General features: G+C 38.8%; 1 protein-coding gene across 1 annotated transcript in view; it reads right to left on the bottom strand.

Annotated features, from left to right (window-relative positions):
- syt7b (synaptotagmin VIIb) overlaps positions 1–20,259 on the bottom strand; it is a 110,950-nt gene that overhangs the window by 51,140 nt on the left and 39,551 nt on the right. Inside the window, exon 2 of the mRNA XM_067587927.1 lies at positions 3,791–3,894. Within this exon, the coding sequence (XP_067444028.1) occupies positions 3,791–3,894 (104 nt within the window). The remainder of the gene's footprint in view (positions 1–3,790; positions 3,895–20,259) is intronic.

The raw sequence follows: 20,259 nt of genomic DNA, 5'->3' as shown, positions 1-20,259 counted from the left end.
GCACGGTGCTGAATGTTTATCTGAATATAGTTTTCAGTGTCCTGTAGACAGGTGGGCTCTTTATGTATTCTACTGTACCTATCTCTAATGCATCCACAGTACACTCTATTATTTATCATGTCACATCTCATTTGTCCAGCTCGATACAAATATTTTCAATACAGACTGAAACTTGGGACCTGACCTGTCTGTGCCTACATTCAGCCACTACACTGTAAACACACTGCACAGCATATATGCACAGGACAGAATAATATTAGATTCGGGGAAGGATAGATTTCTAGCAGTCAAGAATATGCTATCAAGTGCAGCTCATCTATGATTAAACAGAATCATAAAATCTTCAGGAGGCTGGAGGAGGGTGGAGAAGGTACAATGTTGAGAGAGTGTGGGAGGATGTGAGAAACAGAAGGGAAGACCAAGAGGACGGCGAGAAACAGGAGCAACTGGGTACCACAACGGAGTAGAGGGGCAAGGGAGAAACACAAAGGGACAAGGTAGAGGGGGTCTGAAGCAGAATCCAGAATAATGATGGTGCGAATGTCAGGCAGAGAAAGTTAAGGATGCCACATGAGATGAACTGGGGATGTGGGAGGGACAAAGGGGATTCCCTGCTCGATGCAGTCTGGCCCTGCTTCCCCTTGGAGCGTCCTTCTAAGTCCCACTGTCATCATATTTGTCACACATCTGGATGTTCAACATCACAATAACTAGCAGCACCTTCTCCTCTTGTCTGTCTATATGCCTCTATGGTTGTTTCTGCCTCTGCCTCTCACTTCCCGTCTCCTCCTCCTCTCCTCCCCTTCCACTCCCATAAAACAACCAATGACATGAGACCAGCTCCAGACATCTTCATCTCTCCTGGAGCAAATTCTTCCGTCCGCATCTCTCTGATTTTCTTTAATGGTCAGAAATGTAACACTCATTTTTTCATGCATCAGTAGAATTTGTGACCTACAGTATTGAACCAGCAACAGACTGAACAAACTACTTAAATGAAGTGCATTTGAATGATGTCATTGCTCAGATTAGAAAAAAAAAAGATTTTTCACTGACTATGAATCTTTGAACTAAGCAAAATGATTCAAGTCAGCAAGTAATTTGTAATTTCCACTTTTAGTCTTTACTGGTCATGTTTCCATCCAAATGTAGTAAACTCTTTTCCAGAAAATCTGCAAAATGTAGAAAACATGATGGAAATATGACATTTATGTTTGTTTCATGTCTTGTCTTCTCATCGCTCCACACAGATCTGATGTTTTCATCTCTTCACTGGAGCAGAAACTTGAGAGCTGTTTAATACTTCATGTATGTCATGATTTATTTGTCAAGTCTGGACTGTGTTGCATTTTGTTTTTATCAATGCATCAACTTTTCTACCTCTGCCAAGCATAAAAACCTTTATGTGATATTTCAACTTTTTATGTTTCCACTCTGTGCATAAAAACAGGTGGATGGAAACACTCTTATTAACTAGGACTGAAACAAAGTGGCAGCTACTGTAATTGTTGATTAACTGTTTGAGTTATTTTTCAAAATGCTTTCAAAAACATTTGCTTGTTCCAGCATCTCAAGCATAACAATTTGCTGCTTTTCAATGTATTATATGATAGTAAATCTTTGTATTTTGGGCTGTTTGTTGTTCAAAACAAACCCAAACCTTGGGCTATGGGAGACTGTGATGGAAACTTTTCATATTTTCCTGGCCTTTTATAGCCAAAAACAATTAACTGATTAATCAAGAAAAATAATCAGCAGAATAATTGATCATGAAAAGAAGTAGTTGCTGCCCTGTTGATGACCTTTTCATATTCTCACATTAGGGAAAACAGCGTCTATTTTTTACTCGCAGGTGTTTAACCTTTAAAAGTGTGACACGCAAAACAAGAAGGTAAGATTAAAAAAGAGACGGGGAAAGTACAGTAGCAGCAGAGGACGATGAAAGGAGAGAAGGATGATCCTTTGAAAAAAAAAACAGTGACATTCTGACAAGGACGTGGAGATAAAGTGACAAAAGGATGAACACAAACCAGACCATTTTTGGTATAAAAGGAGAAGGTGGGTGACACAAAAACAAAGACAGAGACATAGATAACATGAGGGTAAACAAAGACAAGCAATGTGTTTGTTTGTCAGGTTCAGTGGGTTTTGTTACTCCACAGCAATGATAGCACAAGCTAAATACAGTTTTAAGTAGCACTTACGATACTTTATAAGTCAAGTAAGAGATTGCGAATGTTACTCTAAAAAATTATGTAATTTTGTTTGGCTGTTTGTCCTCTGAATAGCCCAGTTAAATCTCAGCTTGTGTATGTTTTATCAACTGGTGTGCTAGAGTGACTACTCAACAAACAGAGACACAGACAGAGATGAGAAAGCAGGCCAAAAATGAGACAGTGAGAGGAGGAAAGCAGGACAGAGTGAAGGAAATGCCAGCGGATCAAAATGTATAGGAAGAATTACAGTTACTCTAGCAGCAGCCAATGGCTCAGAGTGATGCTCATTAGCATATGAATCATTAGCATGGCGCCAGAGGCTGGAGGCAAGCAGCCATGATGCACAAAGCTCAGAGCGCACAAAGCAATGTTTACAGAGTGCACTAAGGTTTCTGATCATGTTTGCTGTCATGGCCAAACATACAGCCTCTCTCTGGCTCCTGTGCCTCCCAAAGCAAAGCAGTACTCAACAGCTAGAGCACAAAGCAAGCAATCACTGTATACATTCAGTTCAAGGGCACAGAATCATCAAAAGAAAACACAACTGCCCACACCAACAGCTGCAGTTAATCTTCAGTCTTCAAGAGTTGTTCAGAAACATGTTAGAAAAGAATATTATAGGCTATGAAATGTAAGAAAGATGTGATTTCATGAGAGCCACCTGTCCTCAGTTACAGGGCTGGTAATCGAACCTCAATACTTTTTTAGTACTGACCGAAATGTGTCAGCACTGCCGAGTATGAATAAAAATTTTGAAAGCTGGCATTTTATGTCAAGTCAGATTTGTAGTCTCATTTACTATTCTTTGATCCGATAGTTTGATATTTAAACTAAAATATTGTCAATTTTAAACTATTTTTTGGGCCAAAGTGTACAACTGCTTATGTTTTAACAACGTAAGCTGTTTTGGTTTAATAACAAAAAAGTTTCATAGGAAAACATCATTCACTTCTTAAGGTTAGGTATTGAAAAAGTATGGTTTTGGTATTAATATTAAAACTCAGGTATAGTATCAGCACAAAAGCAAAATAAAATATAAGAGACAAAAAAGATTTGAAATTACTAAATCATTCATTGTTAATATTACATGATAGAGATGTTATTAAGAATTATCGTGTCCAACTTGAACATTTTAATATATTAGAAACTGACAAAAACATTTGTGGATAGAAAACACACAGGAAACTGGGGTTCAAACTTTTGTATTAATCGATTTACAAAAACAATAAATTTTGATGGATGTAACCTAAACAAATGCTAATGCAGTAATAAAACAATCAAAGATCCTCTCCATACATGTATGAAGACACATAGAAATACTCTGCACACACATCATTCTGTACATGAAGCTCAAACATCGAACTGTAGGAACAAAAAGAAGAACCTTTTTTTTTTTTTTAGCAGAAACATTAAAGTTACATGATGAACTGTCTGAGCGGCAGATCTAAAATAAACCGATACTACTGTTGGTCAATAAGTGCAGTTACTTTGACAAATTTCTCTAAAACATCTTAAATAAATGTCCATTTTGAAAAATGCTCACTGAAATGTGATAAATAGGCACTGTCACTTACCAGTTTACGTTGACACCAGGTGCAGACGCCACATAGAGCTACCAGCCAAACGGCACATACTATGAATGCAACAGACACCAGGAATACACTGAGAGACACTGAGCCTGAAGGAGAGAGACAAAGACAGAGAGACAGAGAGACACACAGAGAGGAGGGTATTAGTGCATTTAATGAGATGCTTGTCCTTCTGAGGGTCCCGAAGTTTAAGGTTAAACGTTGCAACTCCCCTCACATTCACGATGGATCAGGGAAGTAACACATGAAGTAAGAAGTATGACAAAACTCCCAATTTTAGGGGAATATCTAGGTATAATCAGGGGCAATGTCCTATGATGTTCCTTCCTTCCTTCTCCATTCATCGTTGTCATCTGGCATCTGTCATCAGTAAGACACAGAGAGAAATGTAACAGGAGTAAGCAGGAAAAGACATAAAGGCTCTGAAATGGCTTCATGCTCATGTTCCCTGCATGTATCAATAGAATATGCGCACATGTCAGGAAGAGATAATATCATGGGGCCAGAAGCCATGCAATTACCAGCTTCCGTTTTCTCTCCTCTATCTTGTAAATCCTTCAGCAACTTTTCCCCCCGTCTTGACAGATGAAAACTTCTGCCAGAGCCTTCTCTCTATGTCTTTCAATTACTGCCTCTCAACTATGCCATTCATTCAGTTGTCTGCCACCTTGTCTGCCAAGTAATTCAAAATGCAATGGCACGCTGGCAAAACAATGTCAGCAAACAATGAGCTCATAAATGCAACATCCCTTTTCTCTGCAGTACAGTCGATCTTTTTCTGAGTCTCTACCTGCAAAATTCACCAGACTGCTACTTCTCTCCTTTATCCCTCCATTTCTCTCCTCATCCCTGCTTGTGTGCCTTCAACATTTATAAATTTGTTGAGGCCAATAAATAGAGGAAGTGGATTAGCTGAGCCAACTTAATCATCCTTATCCACTCTCTGCTGTCACATTTTTTTCAATCTCCCTTCTTCATCTCCTTCAGACATATCATGTAGCTTTTAAAACAAGTTATATACACTGTTATTCTCTGGTAATATTGCTTTTCCAGCCACAGTTTAGTTACATAAATCAACAATAATCACACCATACAACCTCAGGGAGCTATTAAAATGTCAAAAATGTGGCAGTTATTCACTTTAGATGCTGGTTTCTTATCATTTCTAGCATGTCTATTATTATCTGGTATTATTGTGTTGGGTTACATCAAAACAGTGCTAACTTGGGGTGCCCTATCTCTTTCTGTCCTCACTTTTCTTATTATCGCTCTCTACTGTCTCTCCACTGTCAACTTTGTAATAAAGGCATAAAAGGCCCCAAAATACTTTGATAAGCATCAATGCGAACTGTTTGATTTTGTAAAATACAAAAGAAGTACAAAAGAAAAAGAACAAAAAACTAAGTACGTAAGTAAGTAAAGTTTATTTATACAGCATCTTTCATAGACACCAGTGACTTCACAGGCACACACACACACACACACACACACACACACACACACAAACAAAACAAAAACCAATAAATAAATAAATCAAAGATAAACAACAGATAAAACACAGGGGAAAAACAGGCATAAAACACAAGTTAAAACATAAAATACCACATGCTGTCTGAACAGATGGGTTTTTACTGCTTTTTAAAAGATTCCACAGAGTCCACAGACCTCAGACTTTTAGAGAGTCTATTCCAAAGTTTAGGTGCTGCCGACTGGAATGCACAATCTCCTCGAGTCTTAAAACGTGTCTGAGGGACGCTTAGAAGACCCTGGTTAGAGGACCTAGGAGCTCGGCTCGTGGTGCGGGGGTGCAGAAGATATAATGTGGAGCCTGGCCATGACAAAAGAGTCTTTCTTCTGCAGTTCATCAGAAAGCCATCAAATATCCTCCTTAAGGTCAGCCATCTTTTTGTTTGCTTTCTGGAATAGTACTCCTCACAGGGCATAGTTGACATATATGAGTCAGTTAGCTTAGCCATCATGCTAGAACAGTAGGCAAGGTGTAATGCAGCTGAATTTCAGTCAGTTTCTCCTGCTATGACACCGCTACAAACAGTTCTTGAAAACAACTTAAAATCAATGTCCGATGACAAAAATCCTGTATCCAGTTTAAAGATATAGTTAAAAACAACTAAGATCGAAAAAGTGTATAGCAAAAAATGTGGCCCAAAAGTGAATGGAAAGTCAATTTCTGACAGAGCATCTAGTGGGAAAAACACAAATGCCAATACAGGCGTATTTCTTCACAACAAGTCATACAAGCCAAAAACATGGCTACTTCAAGAAAAGTTTGAAATGCACTGCTTGAGGCACAGGACATTCAAAAGATATCATTAGAGAGAAGCCTGGAGAGTGACTTCTAATTACTCTTTTAGGCTCTTTCTCACATTACAGCACCATTAACTGAACAACTGTCATTGTATGTCCCCCCCAGAGGCTCATCCAGTTTACATTGTATCCTTACAATTAGCTGTTTGATTTCCCCCAATTATTAGTGTCAGCTTGTGTTTAACCAAGTCTATGGACCAGTTTGATAAGGTATCTGATTTTGGACTGCATTGCAGAATATGGTGGCAATTAAGATCATAGGGTAGAACCTTTTCATCCTCCTCTCCTTTCACTCTGGCAGCAGAGGCTAGGTTGTAGTAACATCGCTTTCTAAAGCTTGTCAATGCTTAACAGATAAGTGGTTTAAATCTTATCTGCGTTTTCTTGCCAATTTAGAGCAACACATACAGAGAAAAACAGAGAGCTAGTTGAAACAGCTAAGGGAGCAGAAATACTCTCCAGCTGGAGAGAACACAACCAGCTGGGAAGAAGAATGACTCCTTTCAGGCCTCTGTGAACTGCCAGACCTCAGAGTACGGACACACAACTCTTGCAGTTTTTCATTTGGTGAGTTGTTATCAGCAGGGGAACTGCATGATTTCAGACACTAGCCGACTAGAAAAGTTCATTTTTCCACAAGCTTTCTGCATTTCACGTAACGCGGAAGACAAGAGCTGGTGTCAGATGACTTTGTTGACTGTCTTCTTTAGTCTGTGCAAAAACAAAATGACACAATGAATCCTCTCAGCCCACAGTTGAAGGGTTTGCTTTAAAGAGATACAAGAGTTGCTCTTCTGTAGCTGCTCAGGCCGTATTTTCTAACTCCATTGGACAACACATGTGTCATTTCAAAAAGAACAGGAGCAGGATTATTAAAACCACCAGTAACCACAGGTGTTGCCAAATCTTCTACTGAGAATCAGCTGCCCAACCTTGCATGCCAATTGGCCAGGTTCTTTGTTTTTTGGAACTGTTCAGCAGAGGCAATTGTTTTTGGAAACAGCTAGTTTGAACTTAATTTTACGCCTTAGGTGTTTCAGACACATTTAGACCTGGTATTAACATTAATGTGTAAATGTGATTGGATTGTCCAGACTGTATCAAGAAATGGTCTGGCTCACATTGTGATCAGATCTCAGCCAGGCGTATTTGTGAGAAAAATACTGCAACATTGCTTGCCATGTTTGTTGACAAGTGTGCCAGCTCCGCCTACCCGATTTTTTCATTGAGATCTGATCATTATTTGAGCAGCCTTGAAATAACAAGAACACTTATTAATGCCAGTTTTAAATGAAAAGATCTAATGTCATTATCCAGATATCATCTTCACATACAGATTGCATCTTAATAAAGGTGGAAATGGGGTCCTAGTTAAACAACATCAACAGGAAACATAATCAGTCCCCATTCATCCATCTGTCTGGTTTTAGTTGCATTATGGCTGTTGACCCATCCTCAATGCTACCCCAGCCAACCAGTGACCTCATGTAAAACCACTTTGCATTACATTGCAGGACCACACATATCATTGTGCGTAGTTGACATTTCAGAGGTGTACATGCTGCTTTCCTTTGAGCCTCTGCATGTGAGGCTTTTTTCTCAGCTTGTCTCAATAAGACTACAGTTGAGCACCTTGGACAGCGTCAATCTCCACAGGTCCTCAGATAATGCCACATTCATGTTATATTGGAGTTACTGTAATTACAAGTTTTCCGACTTGTGAATAGCGTTCACATCTACCTCCAAGTGGTAATTACGACTGGGAAACTGGGATTTTTCTGAAAGCTTCAATATATGTGACTTGCCATTTAATAATATGGAAGTGCCTCAAAACCAAGTAGACATGGATGTCAGCCAAAGTCTGTCGTTAAATGTAATTAAACCCAAAGTTAATGGATATGGTGTAATTTTGTCAATGCACAGTATTTTAAACCCTCATATGACCAATACATTTATCATACAACCTTCCACAGTTGTCAAATGATGTGAAAGCTCACAAATCCTTAACATAGGAATCTTTCTGATCCTTCTCCTCCTTCTCTTCCTCTCATCCATTCTACATAGTGTGAACACAGCATAAAGTGAGGTCTACACACCTGGTGCACTCATAGGGCTGAGCAAGTTGTCTTGTTTCTTCATTCAGTTTTTGTTGTAAATATGTAGTATATAAATAAATCTCATGTCAACTGCAAGGATGTCTGGCTCCTGAATCTGTATCACCTCAAAAAAACCCTTTACTGAATCTCCATGTAAAGATGATTGGATGCATGTTTGCTGTCATAGATAGAATAGGCCAGCAACCTCATTTAAGATCTCATTCTTTCAGCCTATGATTACAGATAAGGGCTGAAAGCCTTTTTTGTTATTCTGCTCTCTCTTTACCATGATGTTTGGATACAAAACCCACATTACCCCAGCTGCTGCAGCTCACTAGCAATCTGTGCAATCCCTTTTACCATCACTTGAGAACAAGATCTTTGCCAAGGAGATGAGCTCAGACCCTCCAAAATTCACTACCTGCAGCAAACTCTTTCACAAAATGATCTACTGAGCATCTGTTGCAGCACTGGCCTCATTAAAATGTACTAAACATCATAGAGAAGTACTCTACTGGGAACAACAGATCAGTGGTAATAAGGTCCATTTCTGACCCATAGTCATGTTGTGCAGCTATGGATACCTTAATAAGAGAATGCCAACCAGCTACCTCATTTAAACCAGTTTGCATTACATTGCAGGACCACACATATTGTGTGTAGTTGACATTTCAGAAGTGTACATGCTGCTCCCCTTTGAGCCTCTGCATGTGAGCTCTGATTACCTTGTGTTACAACTTTTTCTGAGCTTGTCTCAATAGGACTACAGTTGAGCACCTTGGACAGCGTCAATCCCCACTGGTCCTCCGATAATGCCCTGTTCATGTTATGATGGACTTACCGTAATTACAAGTTTCCGACTTGTAAATAGCGTTCACATCTACCTCCAAGTGGTAATTACGACTGGGAAACTGGGATTTTTCTGAAAGCTTCAATATATGCGACTTGCCATTTAATAATACAGAAGTGCCTCAAAACCAAGCAGACATGGACGTCAGCCAAAATCCGTCAATAAATGTAATTAAACCCAGAGTTAATGGATATAGTGTAATTTTGTCAATGCACAGTATTTTAAACCCTCATATGACCAATACATTTATCATATAACCTTCCAGAGTTGTCAGATGAGGTGAAAGCTCACAAATCCTTAACATGGGAATATTTCCGATCCTTCCCATCCATTCTACACAGCGTGACTGCGGCATGAAGTGAGGTCTACACACCTGGTGCACTCATAGGGCTGAATATGTTGTCCTGTTTCCTCATTCAGTTTTTGTTGTAAATATGTAGTATGTAAATAAATATCATGTCAACTGCAAGGACATCTGGCTCCTGAATCTGTATCACCCTAAAAAAGCTGAACTCTCCATGTAAAGATGATTGCATGCATGTTTCCTGTCACTGATAGAATAGGCCAGCAACCTCATTTAAGATCTCATTCTTTCAGCCTATGATTACAGATGAGGGCTGAAAGCCTTTTTTTGTTATTCTGCTCTTGCTTTACCATGATGTTTGGATACAAAACCTACATTACCCCAGCTGCTATAGCTCACTAGCAATCTATACAATCCCTTTTACCATCACTTGAGAACAAGATCTTTGTCAAGGAGATGAGCTCAGACCCTCCAAAATTCACTACTTGCAGCAAACTCTTTCACAAAATGATCTACTGAGCATCTGTTGCAGAAACCGGCCTCATTAATATGTACTAATCATCACCGAGAAGTACTCTACTGGGAACAATGGATCAGTGATAATAAGGTCCATTTCTGAACTATAGTCATGTTGTGCAGCTATGGATACCCTGATAAGAGAACGACTTATTATATTATATCAGTTCCTCAAAACAGCTCTGACACTAAGGTGTAATAATTGAAAAAACTAACCCTGTGTGAAAAAAACAATAAATGATCTAATAGTTTTAAAATATCTTTTATTTTTGGTTTACAGACCAACACTCTGAGGTGCTGCGGTATTTCTAAGGCAATTACTAAAATTGTTATTGTTTGGTTTTCCATGTATGTTGCAAACAATATATTTTGATTTCTCACTTATTGGTAAGAAACCCCACTTTAAAACAGCAAAGTAGATACCAGCTGTTGAAAAGAAAATTAAGTATGAAGCAAATTTGTCATTATAAAATAGAGATTGATAGCAAATGTCCACATCAAAGGATACAGCAAGTGGACAAACATTTTTCAGTGCTAACAATTCATGACAGGGTGAGGAGTTCAGTGAACCAAGAGGACCTGAGTGTCGAGCAACAGCTCCTCCACTTTGAGAGGAGCCAGCCGAGGTGGTTCAGCCACCCAGGAAAGGATGTAGCAGTCACAAGTGTGACAGAGCGGACACCACAGGGCAGAACATGATGGATATCTCCCATTGGGATGCTAGTTAGCAACAATTCCAACTCAAAGCCCACTTACTAGCTATTTACTAGCTATCTTTCAACCGTATAACAAGGTCTTTATAGAGATGCATCTGCTGACGCACAAGCTCAGTGGCTGTTTTGATTTCATCCACAGCACTTTTAGGACTTCTTGTGTGTGTTGTCTTAAAAGTAAAGCATCATTGAGCAAACTCTACCTGCTGATGAAGACCATGCAATATGGTTAAAAGCTCTGGAAAAGCTAGTAAGTGGACCTTGAGTTGAACATGTGTTCAGTATTTCATCAAATAATTGTATCTTTGATTAGTTAACATATATCAGCTCTCAGCACAAAGGTGCAACTTGTGTTGTTTTCAACCAAGCCTGTCTTTGAACTGTATACACATATTCACTATACTGATGTGATATCAGGTCATGGATGGTTTAATAAATGCTGATTAACTTCAGATGAAGCACCTACTGTGCTGTGTTTGGTGTCATACAGGGTACCTCCCATGGCTCCAAGTGTAAACAAGAGACTCTGCTATCACTCTGCTATCACTCAAACTCTCACTCGCACTCTCTATGTTATGTATTTTGGAGTTACTACAGTAAGTAAAAAGCCTGAGATCATATAATTAATAGCCACTAAATGTAATGCAGAGAGTGTTTGATATTTAATTACAGGCAGCGGTGTAGTAGACTCTCTTAACCGTTCTCCATGTTCTCTCATTAATCGTTATTCTGGTCCCCCATCTTCCCAGTTGCAGTCTCTCTGTCAACAAACCATTATTTTCACTCATGTGGTAATTATATGATTTATAACACAAATGAACTGCTCATCTGAAAAAATATTCTTCACAAAAACTGCCTTTGTCTCTATTGCTCTCTCTCCACAAGCAGCACCCTCTCTCACCTCCAGTCTCACGCCCATTGTTCAAAATTTTGCAGAAATTCACAGCACGTGATTGATAACACTCAAGTACCGTTGAGAGTGTACCGTGACAGGAATGGAGAGCAAGTGATAAAACTGAGACAGACACTGGATATTTTCCCTTCTGAGCAGTATGGGCAACCTACTATAAGCAAAAACAGACTGTTGTCTGTCTTTGCCAGAAATGCCAGTGACAGTGAAAACATTTATATTTTGACATTAATAGTTTACTGCTCTCCAGTTTGATGATAATATGAGAATTTGTTTCTGAACTCAGCGGGGACCTGAAACAAGCCAAAGTCCTCTGCCAAATGTACTACAATGTGCTTTTTTTAATAAGTCAGTTTGTTTGCTTACAGTCAGTCACCACATTCATTGACTGCAATGTATATAAATCTCTGAATTTCTTGTGTTACCCTTCATTAAAGCACCTGTGGCTGCTTGATCCACTTCCTCTAATGTAGAAGCTAAACATATTTAACATGTTCTGTTTGTTGACTTACTCACTGTTACTCATGTACTCATATAAAACTAATACAAAGTTTAACTTAAAAAGTAAAATGCAACTAAAAATGACTGAAACTATTTCCAAAGTAACTCTTTCTATGTTTATTCACAGTTGAAAACCATCACTCTTAATGTCCTCCACCTGGATTAATTACTGGCTAAAAAAATCTGTGTTGCTACCTTCTTTAAAAAATAGAAATGGCTCCAACAGCACCATTAAAATTAAATTAACTGTAATTGACACTAATGTAAAAAGGGCCACACATAGTGAGCACAAAGAACTGATATCCAACAGTTCCAGGCAGCAGAAAGCTGTTTTAAGCTAAAAATGAATAAATCAAATAAACTAACTCTATTGTACCTGCCAAGCACCAAACAAACCAGACAAAGTTAGTGAAGCTTAACAAGCTGGTGAAGAAACTTGAACATCCTGCAAGCGGCCCAGACATTTTTCAGAGCTTGTTAGGGTGAGAGTTTTTATTGGACTTCATCAGGCAGCCAGAGACAAAAGTCTGATGGAATAAAAATGCAGCTCAGTGTCTGCTGTATGTATAGTACTATTTGCTAACACATTAGCAACATCAACTGCATAAAGCAATAGCTGTGTGTCTGTCAGCTTGTTTTGGAAGCCTTTTGCCCCCTAGTGCCCAAAAATGAATGAATGCAGGTTAAATATTTCTGAAGTAGAGAGAAGAGTCTATCTGCAGTCTTGCAGACCTACACAACACACCCGCTTTACTACATGAAACGTCCACTTCACTACATAACACACCCCCACATTGTTGTCACCATAGCAGCATGTTACACGACAACCCCCCGACCCCTAACCCCAACCCTTACCATCTCACTGCTCACATCTAAACCTAACCAAGTGGGCATGTCATGTAGATACTGCAAGTCCGCACACAGACCTACTTGGAAGTAGATGTAATTTTGATCATGCTATGTTTTTTCTGAAAAGGTATGGACTCACAACCATAAGACATTTCGCTTTTTATCAATGAATGGTCTCTTTTTAGTATTTCAATCAGTACTACAATCTGCAGAGCCTGGCTCTGCCCAAAAGTCAAAACACACACTAACACCTCTAAAGCTTGCTTTGTTTAACCTGAACACAAACACAAAAACGTGAAAACAAAAAGTTCTTATATGATACAGGAAGTTATTTGCAGTAATAATTTCTTGGCCAACAGAGGCCGTGGAAGCTTCGTGGAAGCTTTTATTCACTGTACTGATGGTTGCCAGGCAACCAGCAGAGACTGGGTTTTCACACTTAAAGCGCAAGTTTGACATTGCGCAGAGCAAGGCCCTCTTTACAAGTAATCTGTGAGGCAGAAATTATGGTGGCAACAATTTTACTGCAGAGAGGAGTCGCGGAAGAAGTTATTTTGTACATCTCTGAATTCCCAAAGTTATGTTAACTCTACTCTCTGATGCCACCAGGACTTGACTAAAAAATCTCACATATATCAGAGAATATCAGAGAGCAAAGGCACACCAGTTCAGAAATATTTACATACTGATTTCTAGTCCTTAGAATCCTAGTTAGCTGCTTTATTGGATTATGTACAGCTCTTACCTCTGTGCACTACCTCTACCTACTATTTGCTCTGGCGCTTTTGGTCTGAAACTTGCATATTTTTGAACTTTGGTGTGAATCAGGCCAGCTGTTCCTGCTTCCAGTCTATAAGCTAAGCTAAGATAAGTGACTTCTGACTTCGGCTCCATACTTAAAGGACAAATGTGAGAGTGCTTTTCTCTCGGAATGAAAGCAAATAATTGTATTTCCCAAAATGTAAAATTATTCCTTTAAAAGCTTTCTGATTTTTTTATGTTGTCTTATTCCCACATGTCAGCAATTAACTTACTGAGTAATATGTTAGTATTACTGATGGCCGAAACTATGTAAATAAGACCAAGTTGTAATAAAGCATAATTATCCTTTACTGTGAGTTTCTCACAGGCTCATCCTCTTTCTCTGCTTCTCTCTCAAACACTCCCCCACACTGTCCTTCATAATTCAGTCCATGCTCTCCTCTCTTGTGGGCACCAGTATCTCTCCCTGTCAAATGTGCCCCTTCGTCTCTCTGCGTCTCCTCTCTTCCACCTGCTGTGCTTATCTGTTTGTGCTCTTTTCACTCAGCCCCTGGTGTTAGCGCCTGGCACGACACAGAGAATAAGCGCTATTAGTCACATGAGACCTCCGGAGGAGCATCTCTTGCCGTAGGTCGGTACAGCATGGAGAGGGCCGCCACCACGGGAGGTGACCCTTAACTGGAACAACAGACGCACTGATGAGGAGTGGCGACCAGTGGGAGGAACATAGGCATCCAATTATACAGAAAAAACCAAAGAGGAATGAAAGAGAGAAGGATTTTTTTGTTACAAATATTACTGCTGTATAATAGCCCAGCATTACTTCAAACATGTCTGTCTTTTGAATTGCTTGTTGCGTGGATTGAGATGCTAAGAATAAATGGTTATATAGTTAATTAACTCTGAGGACTTACATTATTTACTGCTCGTGATTGAGTGGCAGGAGTGGAGCCACAGGGAGAAGCTGTTTGGCAGGTCGAGCAGACAGCAGGATAAATCTTGAATTCCCAGCAGGTGTGTGTTTGTCTCATATGTAACCACCTGACTGTTCAGTTCAGTTGTCTTTAACCTTTCTATTAAAAGCGCAAGGTTAGCGTTTGAGTTTGTATTTGTATAATTTAATAATTAAACACATTGTTATCTTAGAAACTACTACTATTAGCTTTATAATGACATTTCAAAGTGTACTTTACAGCCAACCAGGGTGACAAATTGACTCCTTTATTCGACTCCTTTTTTGAGATCCACTTGATCACAGAGATTCTGTTTCAACATACATCATTGAACTCCCTCAGGACTTCCTGTTCCCAGGAACTCACACTCAAGAAATGTTTATTGCCTCTGGGGATCATATTCTTTCCACTGCTTTCCCCCAAGGAACAGCCTGGAGCATGACATTTTTACAGGTGATAGAGAAAAAAAATACACTTCCATGTGAATATTCAAAATAAATGCATATATCAGCACTATATATTGAGGGATGAGAATGTGGATATCGTGCATTTTATGATCTACTGATCTGAGGCCCGTTTCTACAGGCTTGTGAACATGTTTTTTTAAAATCTAGTTATTGAAGAAAATGGATATTTTCAGTGTACAATTAACATATTTAATAGGATTTGATACCTTCATGTGCTATATTGGTTAGCTCACAGAGAAAATACAAACTGGTGGCAGATTGCTGCTGTTCATGATACCTGCTGTACTGTGGCCAACTGTGGTCAGGAACTGTGGTTAAGGCACATAGTTGGCCGTGTTTCTGTACCACATCAGCAGCTTGCTGACCTTTATCACATCCTGGAGGTCCCCCAACGCGCAATAAGTAGCCCGCATCTCTTTGCCAGACCAGGTCACATTCAGCTCTATTTTTATTTTCCTTATTTTTTTTAATGTTTTAGGCTTATGAACCAAAACTGCACTGCAAACTTGGCTTGTTTACTCCTGCATGAAAAAGTGTTTTGTTTCCTTTTCTGCTCTTAATGTTTATCTAGCAGAGAGAGAGAGTGAGAGAGAGAGATGCTCTCTAACCAAAGAACAGAATAGGATGAAAAATTGAATGGATTTTATTTGAGCAGCTCAGACAATGGTGAGGCTGACATCTGCTAAATGGACAGGAGCTTCAGTGTGAAACTGAATTCTAAACATCAAGGACGTCAAGGTTATACAGGTGCAACAAATTCACTTTTAAACATAGCTGTGGTTTTGGTGCTGTTAACTCTGGTCTGGTTTTTTATTTTCATTTAGGCTGGTGTGAGAGTGGTCATTCGAATTCTGGTGAGCACAAAACAATCGATAAATGTTTTTAAGTTAAAATTAGTGCAGTTTGTTTGTGGTGTGGAATAAAATGGATCAACCACAGGATTTTGTGAGAGCAGAAATATGATTTTAGAATAATTTTGAATACTAAGCTACGGTTAAATCTATCTGGGGATCGTGAACTGTCAAGAAAGGATCTGTATCAGCAGTGTAGCCTCTGTATTTATGCAACATAATTAACTGTAGTAACCATGGAAACACATATGCATGTCAAGTGCAGGGACTTTCAGCAGCTCCTCATTAAAAAAATACTGAAATGTGGTCTGCTATGTGTCTGTAATATTATATTACTTTTTCTTTCTGATCTTTTAAGTTTGCTGCTCATGACAGATGGAGAGTCCCATTACTTGAATAATAAAAAATTAGTTATTTCTTAGTGAGCTCTTTGTGACACCAAAGATGTTGAATAAAAATAATATGGTGCAATAAAGTGCAGGATGACTCGTTGTCAGTCAAGGAATTTGATTCCCTATGTAAGATGACAATCACAAAACTATCCAGCAGATGAGAAACACTTCAGTTGACAGCATTAAAAGTATGAAAGTGACCTAAAAGCTGATTATGGTGAGTGTTTCAAATGTTGCCCTCTGTTAAGGTCAAAGCAGGACTTTAAAATTGTAGGCAGGCAGTAAAATCTCTTACTGTGAATGTGTAGTGGAAGCACAATTCACCTTAGTGCAGTGAGAAATGGCTTCCAGTTGAAAAAACATAATACACTGAACTACTTTTCACATGTTTGTGAATGAGACATGAGACAAATCCTGCTTACAATCATACTGTTAACTGTAAGCCCAATTTTCCATTCCACCTTCTACTTGTTTCCCTTTTACTTTCAGGAAACCATGCAGCCCCTTTTCACATCACTCTCTGACGCATGCAAGCTGACTTCATTACACTGCTGCCAAACCATCACTGTGACTCTGTAACCCTGCAAATCATTCAACTGAAACGTCAAAAGCGTTTGCTCTGTTGCCTGCTTCTTACCCAAGCCAAGACCCACAGGGGGATGGGCATCAACAGCATTGGCAACTTTCCAGTCAAACAGTTAAACATGCAAGTCAATCAGGAGAGATGTATGACTGCTGCTGGGATCAAGCAAATAGGAAAACCTTGAACAAAACAAACATAAGTTTTGCTGTTGATCTCAGAGTCACTAAACACAGGAGACCGTGTGTTTTGTTTCAGCACATGGGAAGTGCTGAAAACAAGCTGTTGTTTGTCTCGGAAGGCTGTAATACCACAGACCCATGACAGGCTTATAACCTAATACACTTGACTGGCAGGTGTGTTTATCTGGGCAAAACATCTTAACAGTCTGCAGGCAGAGCCATCAAAGTATGTTTCTGTGAGAGCTGTGATCTGTTGTCCGTAATGAGGAGGATCCAGAGGTTTACTGCGTGCGACAAGGCAGGCTATGGGTGAATGAACGCAGCTGAAGAGTCATTATGACTCACACAGAGATGTTGAAGAGTTGGAGAGAAGGATGGGTTCTTATTGAGAGGTTAAAAACTCTCATGAAGTGGTGGAGAACTGCATGAAAAACAAAATGAAATGTGTGCTGTTTAAAACACAGAGCTAAAAGAGAAATGAGCTTTAATGAACATCCAATCTCAACTTTTAAGCCAACATGGATTAAAAGTCCTTAAAATGCTCAGAAAAAAAATAATGTTGGAACATCTACAATTTAATGACAACTTAATCTGCTGAGACAGAACACGTGATACAGCTGAAAGTGCCAGAACATCTAATAAATGGACCTTATGGTGAGATTGTTTTGTCATACTGTGTCCAAGATCAGTATGAGTTTTTAGTCTCAAGTGAGTTTTAGAATCATACTCCTTTATCTAAGAATTTAATTAATATAATAAATGTCCAGTATCCTGTCCAGTATAGTAATTTCTGACACATGCTTTAATATTGTAATATTATGCAGTTTATCGCTGCATTTTTATTCAAATGTATCCCTTAAAATCCCTTAATGCATGAATTTGTGTATCTATAGTTAATTTTGATAAATGGTTATCTAAGAGATACACTCCCTAATTTTGTTATAGTGGCCCCAAATCCAATTTAAACCTCTCTTTTTTTGTATGTGTAAACATTTAAATTTAACCAAGAGTTGCCTTCAGCATATTTATCACAGTATGTTATGTGAGAAAATGTTAAGGAATTAATAGTTCTTTTGAGAACTCACGTAACTTTCTCTTTTGGCTATGGCACAGTCAGTATTTTGAACATGAACAGCTCTTCCCTAAAGCAAAAAAAAAATTACATAACCAAGCCTCTAATCTGTGATATCATGCAAATGTAGAGCTAGAATCAGCTGCATTTACAATAAACAAGATTGACTTTGTGGATTCAGAAGATGTGAATAATAACTCCAGTATCTCCACAGTTGTTAGTCATAAAATGCACCCTGATCCCATGAAAATAATCCTGGATGCATCCTCTTTCATTTCTAAAATTAATTCTCTATGCAGTGTGACACCAACAAATAGCATACGTTAAAAGCCTGGTGTTGCATTTATTTATTTTTTTTGGTCACATTATTTTTTATCACCTTTTTTTAAAAACCATGTAAATCTATTTTCACAGCTATTTTGTAACTAATGAATGGAATGTAAAATTCCTGTGTTTTCACACATAATTTGCACAAATATGTTTTTACGCTCCCCTTTGTTAAGTCTGAACTTGTGGCACACCGGCTGAATCCAGCCAATTATAAATTTTGCTGTAGTGCTTCTTGACTGTGTTGTTTGTTCATTCTGGCCGGCTCCACTGCAATTGCTGTGTGAGAACAATTCCCTGTTGCACTATTGCCTAGAAAGAGACGCTGCCTTCAGCTCTTCCAACCCTGAAAATGCAGACAGTAAGCTGGAATGTTGCGACCTACTTGACTAGCCTGAGCATGAGCTTATCATTTGTGACGAAGAAAAGAAGTCCCATGAGCCCTTTCCAAAGATGCAGTTTTACTCTGAAATCTTACACAAATTTTCTGTGTTTTGAGAGAACAGGAGCTGCAGTACATACTGTATACTGGACAAGATGATCCAGCAGTCTCCTCACTAAAGGCCTGAGACTGATTCAAGTATGGCTGGTAACTGACTGATTTAAAGGGGATATACTATACTTTTATTTAAAGGGAACATATTATTCTTTTTGTGATTTTCTGTCATTTTTATACTGATATGATGTTGGATGTCTATGTTAAACATGGTCAAGGGGCAAAACTTGAGTTTTATATAAAAAAGCTCCCTGAAAGTTAAAAGCCCAGGGTTCCACCTCTTCTGAATGCATTTGCAAAGTTACCTCTGCTTCCTCCTCATGATGATGTCAGATTGTTTGTGCATCCCTCAAATGGCTGTCTGGTAGAATTTGCTGCAAAGGTTTTTCCACAGGTTTTTCACATTGCCTACTCGTATAGACTACTCGTGTAAAGAACCAGACAAAGAAGTGAAATCCAACTATTGCTGTTTGCTGATTATGTAGCTTCCAGAACTGCTGGAAGTCTGTTGAGACGCAGCTTCAAGAATCTAACCAGTGTTCAGTTTCAGACAGAGACTTAACTGAAGGGCTGCATAAAGGGTCAGTATAAGACAAATAAGAAGAAGTTTATTTGTCTTAAGAAGGAGTTTTTTGAACTGTAAATCATGCAAAGATATTCCAGTAGAGCCCCAGCATATAAATATAGACGTGGAAATGTGCATGATCTGTCCCCTTTAAGAAAACAGTTCTTAATTTTAAGACTATTAGATCTAAGAGCAATTCATGTGGCATTATAAAACCAAACATGCAGCCTTTTTATTGCTTCACGTACTCCTGACCTCTGGATGTCTGGAATGTAATCAAAATTATTTATCACTGGTCTTCTAGTGTGAGCAGCTGAAGAACTGTCATTGTCAATGTCATGATGGAAGTTACACTTTCCTCTAAAGAAATTACATCAAGCTGGCACCTGTGCTTCATGCCAGGTAGCATAAAATATTTTTGCTGCATACCGGTCCCTGTGAAGAAATCGTTATTCAGTCAGATTCCCACGTCAAGCACACAAAAGGAAGTATATCATGCTTTTACTGTACATAGCCAATAAATCTCAAAGCTCTAAGTGACACATTTCAATCTTTGACTCGCTCTTGGTAGTATGTTTGGAGCTAAAGACCAGTAAACTGGGATTTCTTTCATACATTTCCTTAAAACTTAAGAGCTAGAATGAAATTAATAACACACATTAGTTTTATAGCATCTCCTGTTCTCCTTCTTCTGCCTCCAATTCACACTCTTATTAGTCTCTTGCTGTGCCCCTGTTCAGGGA

Source organism: Thunnus thynnus, chromosome 1, assembly GCF_963924715.1.
Source record: "Thunnus thynnus chromosome 1, fThuThy2.1, whole genome shotgun sequence".
Lineage (NCBI taxonomy): Eukaryota > Metazoa > Chordata > Actinopteri > Scombriformes > Scombridae > Thunnus > Thunnus thynnus.
The sequence above is the reverse complement of the archived record's forward strand: the minus strand, read 5'-3'. Positions and strand labels throughout refer to the sequence as shown.